At 36.8% G+C, this 11,553-nt stretch overlaps 1 protein-coding gene across 3 annotated transcripts in view; it reads left to right on the top strand.

Annotated features, from left to right (window-relative positions):
* The window catches only part of LOC106872351 (protein Wnt-8b), a 108,056-nt gene extending 101,189 nt beyond the window's left edge, over positions 1-6,867 (top strand). For all 3 annotated transcript variants that reach the window (XM_014919313.3, XM_014919311.3, XM_014919312.3), the window contains exons 4-6: positions 614-739; positions 1,894-2,036; positions 4,503-6,867. In XM_014919313.3, coding sequence (XP_014774799.1) covers positions 614-739; positions 1,894-2,036; positions 4,503-5,000 — 767 coding nt within the window. In that variant the 3' untranslated portion in view covers positions 5,001-6,867. The remainder of the gene's footprint in view (positions 1-613; positions 740-1,893; positions 2,037-4,502) is intronic.
* The last annotated feature ends 4,686 nt before the right edge of the window (positions 6,868-11,553 follow it).

Raw genomic sequence — 11,553 nt, 5'->3', positions numbered from 1 at the left:
CAAATGTTATACATCGCAATGTTTGACGATCCTTCGGTGTCAAAACTGGACCTCAATCGAGACTTTGTCATCCTTGATGAGTTTCTAATCTTCTAAGAAACTCAAATAAGACTGATATTAGGACACTGTTCATATATTCGGGACAGTACTGCTGCTGCTACAAACAGATACAAAACGAGACCATCTGAGTGGTCGTTCAATGCACATAACCACTGGATTACAGACATACTGATTCTTCTACCTCTTCTACACTGGCCTCTGCCTCTCTAAACTAACTAGTATCTCACCCACGATCTACACGCTTCTCTTACATCATTATTACAATTCTACTTCAGTGCTTCGTACCAAAACTGAAACTGAAATTTTCTTCATCTCACCCATATATTTCTCTTTATAAACTTTCACCTCCATATATTGAAGATGAACCTCACCTCCCTCCTTCTCTTCCTAGTATATTTCCTCTAACTGTCTTATAAAAATTACCAATCAATTATGTAAATTATTCAACTCATGTAGTCTGTTGGGTCAAATGGAAAATAATTTTGTGATAATAACACCAATACTTAACGTACTTTTAAAAAAGATTTATTTTTGTAATATAATCTACTTACAGCAACACAAGAAGCAAGTTTTGTCCAGAGTATTCTAGCTGCCGGTATCATGCACACTTTGACTCGAAGATGTAGTTTAGGACATTTTAGTGATTGTGGCTGTGATGACTCTAAAAAAGGAAAGAGAGGTAATTAAAGAAATCCTTTTAAATTGCTTTGTTTAATGAATTCGAATGTAGAAATATAAACAGTTACACGGCGTCAATTTATGTTAATTTGTTCTCAAATCGTTCGGATGGTGGTTTGTATTTCAGATCCTTTAATGAGATTCCGTCAAACTTTGAGTTTTATGACAAAGAGCAGGCAAGAAAAAATGTATAAACATGAATCAACTATGGCTGATTATTGCTCTATATTTTCAATCCAACTAATACTATTCTGTCCTTTAAAGTAGTCATGGACAACCTGCGCGCCGTGGGACTTTATGGCAATCCTAAAGTAAAATTACATTGAATGTTTTTTTTTTGAGTAAAGTGGCTGCCTAATGTTGAATCAAGTCTCATACGACACGCTTCTCAGAAAAAGGTTCCCCAAGCTTGCTTTAATGTCTCAACTTCTCCCAACGCAAACAGCGAACTGGCTGAATCGTTAGAACATTGGACAGTGTACCTCGCAGTATTTATTCCACCTTACTGCGCTCTGAGTTCAAATTCCATCGTGGTCAATTAAGCCATGGTACAATGGAAAATGTACCAATCCAGTCTGGTGGATAGACAGAATTGTAAGAACGTTGGACTGAATGCTTTGCAAATATTTGTTTTGGCTCTTTGCATTCTGAGTTCAAATCCTGCTATGACTCACTTGGGTGATAGATTTAACACATCATTTGTTTAAAACCAATACTTAGCACCTTAAATAAATTTAGCAGAATTTAACCCAAAAATCCAGTTTGAGGAGACCCTCTACAGGGTCATGGGCACTGCCTTTCCTCCAAAATTAAAAAAATTTTAAAAACTAAAACCGATACTGTAAATTAGGTTGGAGTTGAAATATCTAATTTATATTTTATAAACTTAATGATTTAATTTCTTTTTTGAATAATGATTGCTAAGTATTAGAATATAATTACAAAACAAATAGATGAAATATGAAGCAAATGAGAAATGAGAATCATTAACCGTTAAATTCTGTGAAATTCTTTTCTTTTAACTGCTGTTGTTGTTGGTGTTGGTGGTGGATGGCTGTCGTTGAAAACATATCTCAATGAATCTATGAATACGATATAAATAAACAACAGTTTGTATTGTACAGAAAAAAGAAACTTTGTTTTATTTTGTTTTAGGTGGTCATAACTGGCTGTGGAGTGGCTGTAGTGATGATGTCCGGTTCAGTGCTAGAGTCTCGAAACAATTGATTGATTCTCTGGAGAAAGGAAAAGATGCTTTAGCCTCCATGAAGCTTCACAATAATGAAGTCGGTCGTATGGCAAGTATTAAAGATTGCAGCATTAAAATCAAAAAATAACTTTAATGAACATACATAATGAATTCCATTACCTAAATATTAAAATCGTTCTATTTGATTTAAATTTTGAAAAGTTAAATTATAATTTGGGTAGTGAATTAGATCCGCTTTTCAAAAATCCTTAGTAATATTAAAAAAATGAACTTCCCTCGTAATTATTATCATGTGTGTATGCCATTATTCAGTTTTGTTTCAAGATTTCTTGCCTATTGAGAAAGAACCGGTTTCTAACCTAGATCCAAGACTCCTTCATTGGAATTTCAACAACAGGGTATTTTTTATGTATGTATGTATGTGTGTATGTATGTATGTATATGTGCAAATTTGTGTGCTTTGTTTTATGTATGTCTTCTCGTGCATATATTTGCATATTTTGACATGCTCATATATACTTAAATGATAAACCTCTGGAAAATTTTACAGATTTTTACAGTTCCAGTGATGGCTTAGATCTGTAGTCTTCGAATCAACTTTCTTTTTTCTGGTTTTGAGAAACCTATTTTCTCAAGATTGGTATTTAGACAGTGTATTACATATGTATGTATGTATGTATGTATGTATGTATGTATGTATGTATGTATGTATGTATGTATGTATGTATGTATTATGCATGCATGTATGTATGTATGTATGTATGTATGTATATATGTATGTATGTATGTACGTATATATGTGTATATGAGGTGTTTTCATGCTGATCAAAAAGAGAATTTAGTGAAATGATGGACATTCTTCACGTAAAGGTACTGGTCATATTGGGTTGGTGCATTATTATTGCGGCTTTTTTCCAATAAATTTTATTCAACAAAAACACCTTTAAATGACGGTCTGACCGTCTGCCAAGCAAATGGGGAGTAGGAGCAGTAATTGAAGTAGATGGTGAATATGCTCCGGAATAATCATTTAAAGATGTTTTGGCTACATGTTGTTATTGTTTTTGCACATAATATTGTTCTAGAGAATGTTTAAGAAAACATAAGAAAATTATGAGTTTGTTTTAAAATTTGAGATTATATAGACAGTGTTTTACGCAGGATATCGGCACTATCATTTGAATTTCTGCCCTTTTGGGGTTACCTGGTATCTGAGCTAGGTAGGAATCAGCCCCTTTTGCTATCATTCCTAGGACACTTATGACAACAGGTATTGTTTTAGTCTTGAGGTTCCACATTTTGCCAATTTCTATTTCAAGATCTTTATACTTGCTCGGTTTTTGGTAGGTATTGACAGTTTGAATGGTGAAATTCCAGAGGAGTTGGATGTATGTGATCGTTTTCAAGCACTGGAGGTGGTTTGTGTCCCCAACAGTTTTTATCATGGGGCAGGTCTGGATTTTTGCAAATTACCCAGTGAATATATTGTCTGTTGAGATACTCTGTAGGAGCAAGAAGACTGCTCATGGAGACAACATGACCAATGGTTTCATTTTGTTGTTTACATACACGACATGTTGGGCTACTGCTGTTCTTTAATATGTTGGCCTGGTAGTTTCTTATAGGTAGGCATTGATCCTGGGCTGCTATGATAAACCCTTCTGTTTCTGATTTTAAGCCAGAAGACACTAATCATTGATGGTTAAGGGCTTTGTCAACATCGGCACTATTAGCTCCCTATGGGTATTTTTCATTGAGAGGTTTTTCTTGCCATTCATCAGTAAGAATATCTAAGGCAGCAGTTTTAGTACGGGTTTTCATACGCTTAGCTTTTTCTGTGCTTGCTTCTAGTACGTCTAATTTTAGAATTCCTTTGCCTGTTTTGCTACTGAGTATGATGCTTCCTTGTTTTCATGCTTTGAGACCAGTTTTAACACCCATTATTATTATTATTATTATTATTATTATTATTATTATTATTATTATTAAGGCGGCGAGCTAGCAGAAATGTTAGCAGGCCGGGCGAAATGCTTAGCAGTATTTCGCCTGTCTTTATGCTCTGAGTTCAAATTCCGCCGAGATTGACTTTGCCTTTCATCCTTTCGGGGTCGATAAGTTAAGTACCAGTTGCATTCTGAAGTCGATCTAATCGACTGAGCCTCTCCCCCCATATTTCGGACTTTGTGCCTAGAGTAGAAAAGATTATTATCATTATTATTACTGGCGAATCGTTAGCACGCTGGATGAATCGTTAGCACGCAGAATCGTTAGCACGCTGGATGCAATGTTTGGCGGTATTTCGCCCATCGCTATGTTCTGAGTTCAAATTCCGCCGAGGTCGACTTTACCTTTCATCTTTTCGGGGTCGATATATTAAGTACCAGTTGCGTATTGGGGTCGATGTAATCGACTAGTCCCGTCCCCACAAATTTCAGACCTTGTGCCTTCAGTAGAAAGAATTATTATTATTAGTATTATTATTATTATTATTATTACTATTGTTGTTGTAATTACAGTTCTATGACAGTTTATTCATTGTTCTACTTATTTTCAGGCTGTACGAAAAACAATGAAGACCATTTGTAAATGTCATGGCGTGTCTGGAAGTTGCACCACGAAAACTTGTTGGCGTCAACTGGCAAACTTTCGGCGAGTTGGCTACTATTTGAAAAAGCGTTACTTTAAGAGTTTACATGTAAACTTTCAGGAAGGCAAACTTGGTGAATGGAATGTGGCAAGCGGTCAGGGATTGTCCTTAGTATCTAAAACTGACTTAGTATATCTAGAAAAATCTCCCGATTATTGCAAGCAAAATGTATCACTCGCTATAAAAGGTACACTTAACAGAGAGTGTAAACGACCAAACAAATCAGAAAAAATATCCAAATGGGAAAGAAGAAGCTGTCAACGGCTCTGTTTAAATTGTGGTTATCGAATAAAGCATTGGACTGAAGAGGTTCTAGTTAGCTGTCATTGTAAATTTCTCTGGTGTTGCGCTGTGAAGTGTAGAAAATGCTTAGAGAAAACGGACAAATACTCATGCCGAAAATAAACCAATCACCTCTCTCTCTCTTTCACTTTCTCTTTCTCTCACTCTCTCTCTCTCACCCTCTCTCTCTCTCTCCCTCTCTCCTTCTCCATATATATATATATATATATATATATATATATATATATATATATATACGCATACATAAATACACGCACATGCATATAAGTACACATATATGCGTGTATATATATATATATATATATATATATGTGTGTGTGTGTGTGTGTGTGTGTGTGTGTGTGTGTGTGCGCATATGTGTATATGTATGTGTGTGTATATATATATATATACATATATATAGTTTTAGGGAAAAGAACCAAGGTTCATGAAAATTTTAATTGAGTTTTTACCTATAATTTTGGATTTTGTCCCTAATATTATTATTATATATACACATATATATGCATGCATGTATACACATGTGTGCGTGTATGTATGTATACACATACACATACACACATGCAAGCACGCACGCACACACATATATATATAACACGCCCATATACACATCATACTCACACGTCTACAGACACACAGATGCACTGTTTCTCCGTGACAACCATTATTTTTTAAACTCTCCTCCAGTTATTCTCCAGTATAAACCCTGCCTGTCTTATGAATCCTTCTCATCTCCACGTTTTACTTTTTCTGTTTTTAACCTCACCATTTTAAACCACTTAGAATCTTTATACTGACGTGTTTTCCTTGGACACTTGAGGAATAAAAATCGATAGTACAATTCCATATATTAGTCATATCGATTGAATATTCGAATTTTGTGAGTATGATATACAGGAAAACAATAAGAATTTTTTCATATATGGAGATATTTTCTGGAAGAAAATACCTGGAGTTGGACCGTTTCTTAGTTTCCAAAAACGAGATGCTTTAGAAACTCCTGCTACAATTACATAGTAATGTGTTTTAAGTAAACATATCTGTGTTGTTTTTCCTTGAATTATATATGGCATTAACAAGATAATTTTGGAGCTCCCAATAGCATCTTTAGAGTATATTTATAACATTTACTTTTACCCCGCGTTTTTTGAGTGTGTCAGTATCCGGTCATTAACTGGTGTCTTTTTCCTAAATATGTATATTATCCCAGTTGTCTTCTCACTGACAAGTACCAGCCTCGCACCCGTCAGAATATTAAGCGAACGTCTTTTTTGTCAGCCCACCCTTTCGTTATTGATGAAATGGCAAAAATCAATTTTGCTCCATATAATTATTATTTCTTCAAGAAGGTGTTTGACAAGTTAAAAAAGTTAGAAACCACCTAAATTCTATTGAACATGGTAATTTCTCCACCCTTTTCCAGTTTCCACAGCCCCTATGACCACTACTACCACCAAGGTGTCTGAGAAACATTGCATTATTACCATTATTCGAAGTAGGCTTCTTTATTTTTAAGCAAAGGTTAGTGACAACTTATCCACTAAGCTCCCTGATCAACCCGAAACAATGCATTTATTTAGGGATAAGACACTTGATGATTACCAGCGGCAATCGAAACTGGTGTAAAAGGTATGTTAAATATAAACCTATTAAAGATGAGATTGAGAGTCTAAAAAATGATCGTCTTAACAAAAGTTTATCTCAGAACTTTAGACATTTAATCAATATGTAACACAATCTTTAATTTTGAAATATTTATTCCAGATGGCGATTATTTCTTCTTTTTTTTTTTTTTCAAACAGGTATATAATGTGGAAACAATTTGTTTTCTTTTTCCTACCTTGATAATGATATTAAACAGGATGTGTTATCGTTTGGCAGAGATAGTTTATGTGTACTCATTATAAATGTTTGTAATTTCAGTTTGCATGTTATAACTATAAACTTCTTCTACGATCCTAGTTTAGCATGATGTTAAAAAAAGTGTTGCTTTCTTCTTTTCTATTTTTCAGCACTTCATCTCACAAAGTTGCGTTTACATATCTATTTATCCAAAGTTTTTCCCTTTCTCTCAAGATTTTTATTTCTTCTTGCAACATACGACACATTAATTACTAAAGATAATATTGTTTCATATTTTTCTTCGCAAAAATTTACATTCCATTATCATCTAAACTGACAACTGTTATTTTGCTACTGATGTTCTGTTGTGTGAATTGCCAAGATACTTAACCGATATAACCCAGTTAGTTAGTTAACTGTTAATACTATTACTTAATTGTAAATAGGTGAAACGAATACAAAATCTATGTAATTTCTAGATTTCAATGCTGCTAATGTTGCTTAGAGAAGGATAGACCAAGTCAAGGTGACTTACTTTTAGTACACTTCATGAAGACGATATCTTCATTAGTATTCTGAACATCCGATGGTTCACTAACATACTTGAGTAATAAATACTCCGCATGCATGTTGTTGGCACTCCGTCGCTTACGACGACGAGGGTTCCAGTTGATCCGATCAACGGAACAGCCTGCTCGTGAAATTAATGTGCAAGTGGCTGAGCACTCCACAGACACGTGTACCCTTAACGTAGTTCTCGAGGATATTCAGCGTGACAGTGTGACAAGGCTGGCCCTTTGAAATACAGGTACAACAGAAACAAAAAGTAAGAGGGAGAGAAAGTTGTGGTGAAAGAATACAGCAGGGTTCGCCACCATCCCCTGCCGGAGCCTCGTGGAGCTTTAGGCGTTTTCGCTCAATAAACACTCACAACGCCCGGTCTGGGAATCGAAACCGCGATCCTATGACCGCGAGTCCGCTACCCTAACCACTGGGCCATTGCGCCTCCACTACTCCGCATACAGACACAGGCCATAAGTTTCAGCATGTCTGTCTTTACGTTCTGAGTTCAAATTCCGCCGAGGTCGACTTTACCTTTCAGCCTTTCGGGGTCGATAAATTAAGTACCAGTTGCGTACTGAGGTCGATCTAATCGACTGGGCCCCTCCCCAAAAATTTCGGGCCTTGTGCCTAGAGTAGAAAAAAAAACAATTTCGTCATAGCTGTGTTCGACAAGAAATTATCTAAGTTAACACAGTTACATCACGTGATACATGAAATACGAAGAGTGCTGAAAAGTTTCTGGCTTTGGGTAAAAGAAAATACAGAAGGATCAGTTAATTATTCAACATATTCCCCTCTCAGATTCACATACTTATTGCAGCCGTAGTTCAGTTTTCCTAAGTCCTGTAATAGGTTGAGCCTCCAACTAGGTCTTTCGCAATACCCTTAAAGCCAGGAACTTTTCAACAACCCCTCGCATAGAGAGAAAGAGAGAGAGAAAGAGAAAGAGAAAGAGAAAGAGAGAGAGAAAGAGAGAGAGAGAGAGAGAGAGAGAAAGAGGGAGAGAGAGAGAGAGAGAGAGAGAGAGAGAGAGAGAGAGAGAGAGAGAGAGAGCAGCTTTTAAATACTCTTACTACGTAATCCTTAAATTGATATTTCTCTGGTACGTAATATCTTACTGATCTTCTTTTTCTTCTTCCTCCTCCTCCTCCTCCTCCTTCTTCTTCTTCTTCTTCTTCCTTTTCTCCTCCTCTTCCTCCTTCTGCCGCCGCCGCCGTCACTTTAACCACCACCACCACCACCACCACCGCCGCCACCACCACCGCCGCCGCCGCCACTACCACCACCACCACCTTGTATGTATGTATGTATGTATGTATGTATGTATGTTTTTTAATACATAGGAAGGCATAGCTACTGACCGTGACAGGTGGAGAAGGATTGTGCATGAGGGGACAACTACATTTGAGAAATCACGAATTGCACATGAGAAATTAAGGAGGGATGTCAGGAAGGGCATCGCTGTTGCACTTCCAGATGGTAAGGGTCTTCTGATGACGCTGACATGCAGTGTCTGTGCAAGACCGTGCCTCAGTAAAGCTGGACTCATGAGTCATTTTCGTAGTCACAAAGCAAGACCGATGATTGACTACCAGGCCGATGGTGATGATGCTACACACCATACTAATCATATCTGTCGGGCATGTGGAAGGGAGTGTGATTCAGCAGGAGGACTTAGACGACACGCAAAGGTACATGGAGCCCAATTACAGCAACAGCCAGCTATTGCCAGTAAAGGTTTTGGATGCCAACTCTGTGCAAGACATTGTAGATCTTTGGCTGGGCTAAAACGTCACATTTGATCACAGCACCGTTAAGTTAAGCTTCGTGCAGTGGCCATACTCGATAACGAGGGGGCAGCCATCATATATGTATGTATTTATGTATATATGCATGCATATATGTATTGAGAATTTACAAAAAAAAAACAAAACAAAATACGAAAACGGATATGTAAGCAACAAACAGGTGTATTAGTTTAACGCTCGGGAAGTGAGAAAGTATTTTACGTTTCGAGCCTACGCTCTTCAACAGAAAGGAACACAAAAATAAACAGGGAGAGAAAATAAAAAAGGTTTAGTAGCTAGCAATCTATCATGGCGAATGTATGTATGTATGTATGTCATTGTTCAGTTTCATTTCAAAATTTCTTACCAATAGAGAACCAGTCGGTTTCTAACTTTGATCCAAAACTCCTCCATTGGAATTTCAATATCAACAACAGGGTATTTTTGTACATATGTATGTAACCTGGATAAAGTAACTGCAGGTTTCTCAATAGTTCAACGTAGTTATTCTCTTTTTCACTAATCTTCTGTATGTATGTATGTATGTATGTATGTATGTATGTGCGTGCATGTGTGTGTATGTGTATGTATATACATACATATAAAACTACCAGTGAAGACCTCAATAAAAAGTAAGCACAACAGACCTGATATAATGATTTGGGACAGAGAAGAGAAACTGCACAGTTGTGGAAATTAGCTACCCAGCGGATGTTAACATAAAGCGGAAGATCAGCGAAAAAGAGAACACTTATGCTGAACTATTGAGAAATCTGCAGTTACTCTATCCAGGTTACAAGTTCAGGTTTATACTGGTATATGTAACACACTGCTTAAATAGCAATCTTGAGAAATTAAGTGTCTCAAAACCAGAAAGGAGAAAGCTAATTCGAAGACTACAGATCCAATCCATCACTGGAACTGTAAAAATCTGTAAAACTTCCCAGAAGTTTATCATTTAAATATATATGAGCATGTCTAGATACGCAACTACATGCATAAGAATACATTCGTAAAACATACAAATCTGCATATACATACATACATATATACATACATACATACATACATGCACATATGCCAAATTTTTTAACGTGTTCTACAACTTGGAAAGTTTTCTAAAACTTGTCTATTGCGTGGCCGCTCAGACCGCATGAGACTGTGAAGCCATCATCTCCATATACGTTACCGCCAAGCCCACGTGAATAGGAAAGAAAAATGTAAACTGATTCAGTCCTTCATTCCTATCTCGAATTTCAAAAGTATAGGAAAGTTGGTTATACACCATTAGGTGTACACCTACTTTCCTATATTAAATTCTAAATAATAACGGAACGCAGAACTCCGAACTATCAACACAACAATATTTATTTACAGAGGAAATAGGCAGCACTTCGCCCTTTGGTTGCTGAGACGCCGTCAATGATGTTGAGAGGTTATTTGTCTAGCTCCAGAGTTGGAATGTTGGAAAGAGACTGTCTCCAGAGTTGGAATGTTGGAGACACTGCTTGACATGACCATGCTCATGGCCGGCCGGCCGAGAAAGAGAATGAATTGAGCGGGAACGTTTAGATGTTGAATTCCACGCATGCGCATGGGACTCTTCCTGTGTTCCTTCCGGAACTATTCCCTGCGCATGCGTAGATGAAAAACGCAGTAATGGCGACTGTACCTTGGCGCCAAATGACGTCACTACAAAAGTATTTCTCAAAAATCCAGGACTATCATTTTCGCTATCTTTGAAATTCATAACGTCATAGTCAAGAAGCCATACTTAGATGACATTGCTTCCTCGTACACAAACAAGATGCGGCCACATAAGCTTCACTCAATACTTATATCTGTAACAGCCAAAATCCCACCAACTACCCATTAGGATGATCTAGTCTCGCAAAGAGTGTACACACACACACACACACACACACACATGGAGAGAGAGAGAGAGAGAAAGATGAATTACTGAGAGATACATAATGCACACATAGAGACATCGATATATACACACATCTATATATAAATATATATGTATATGTATGTGTGTGTGTGTATATATATACATATATATATATATGTATATATATATATATATATATATATATATATATATATATATATATATATATATATATATATATATATATATATATATATATATTTAAAGTGTAGTATATTGCCACTTAAGTGTGGCTGACCCCTAGGGGTGGATGTTACTGTTGCTTTTAGCCCCAGGAGGACATCTCCTCCAGCTGGCTTATCGACACACGACTGTGTCCTGTTTGCCAAGGGAAGTTATCCCTCTCACCATGATCTGTAGCACGAACCGATCCGGATTTCAGGGTTATTTCCCTTCGTCGGCGTTCGACAGCCACTGACCTTGGTGAGAGAGACAAAATCCTGGCAATCTTATATCTACTTTTCCAGTGAAATTCTTCACTGATATCGAAAAGGTGAAAACAAGCAAT

Source organism: Octopus bimaculoides, chromosome 3 (assembly GCF_046866305.1).
Source record: "Octopus bimaculoides isolate indiv1 chromosome 3, ASM4686630v1, whole genome shotgun sequence".
Lineage (NCBI taxonomy): Eukaryota > Metazoa > Mollusca > Cephalopoda > Octopoda > Octopodidae > Octopus > Octopus bimaculoides.
Note: the sequence above shows the minus strand (reverse complement) of the source record. Positions and strands in the feature narration are given on the sequence as shown.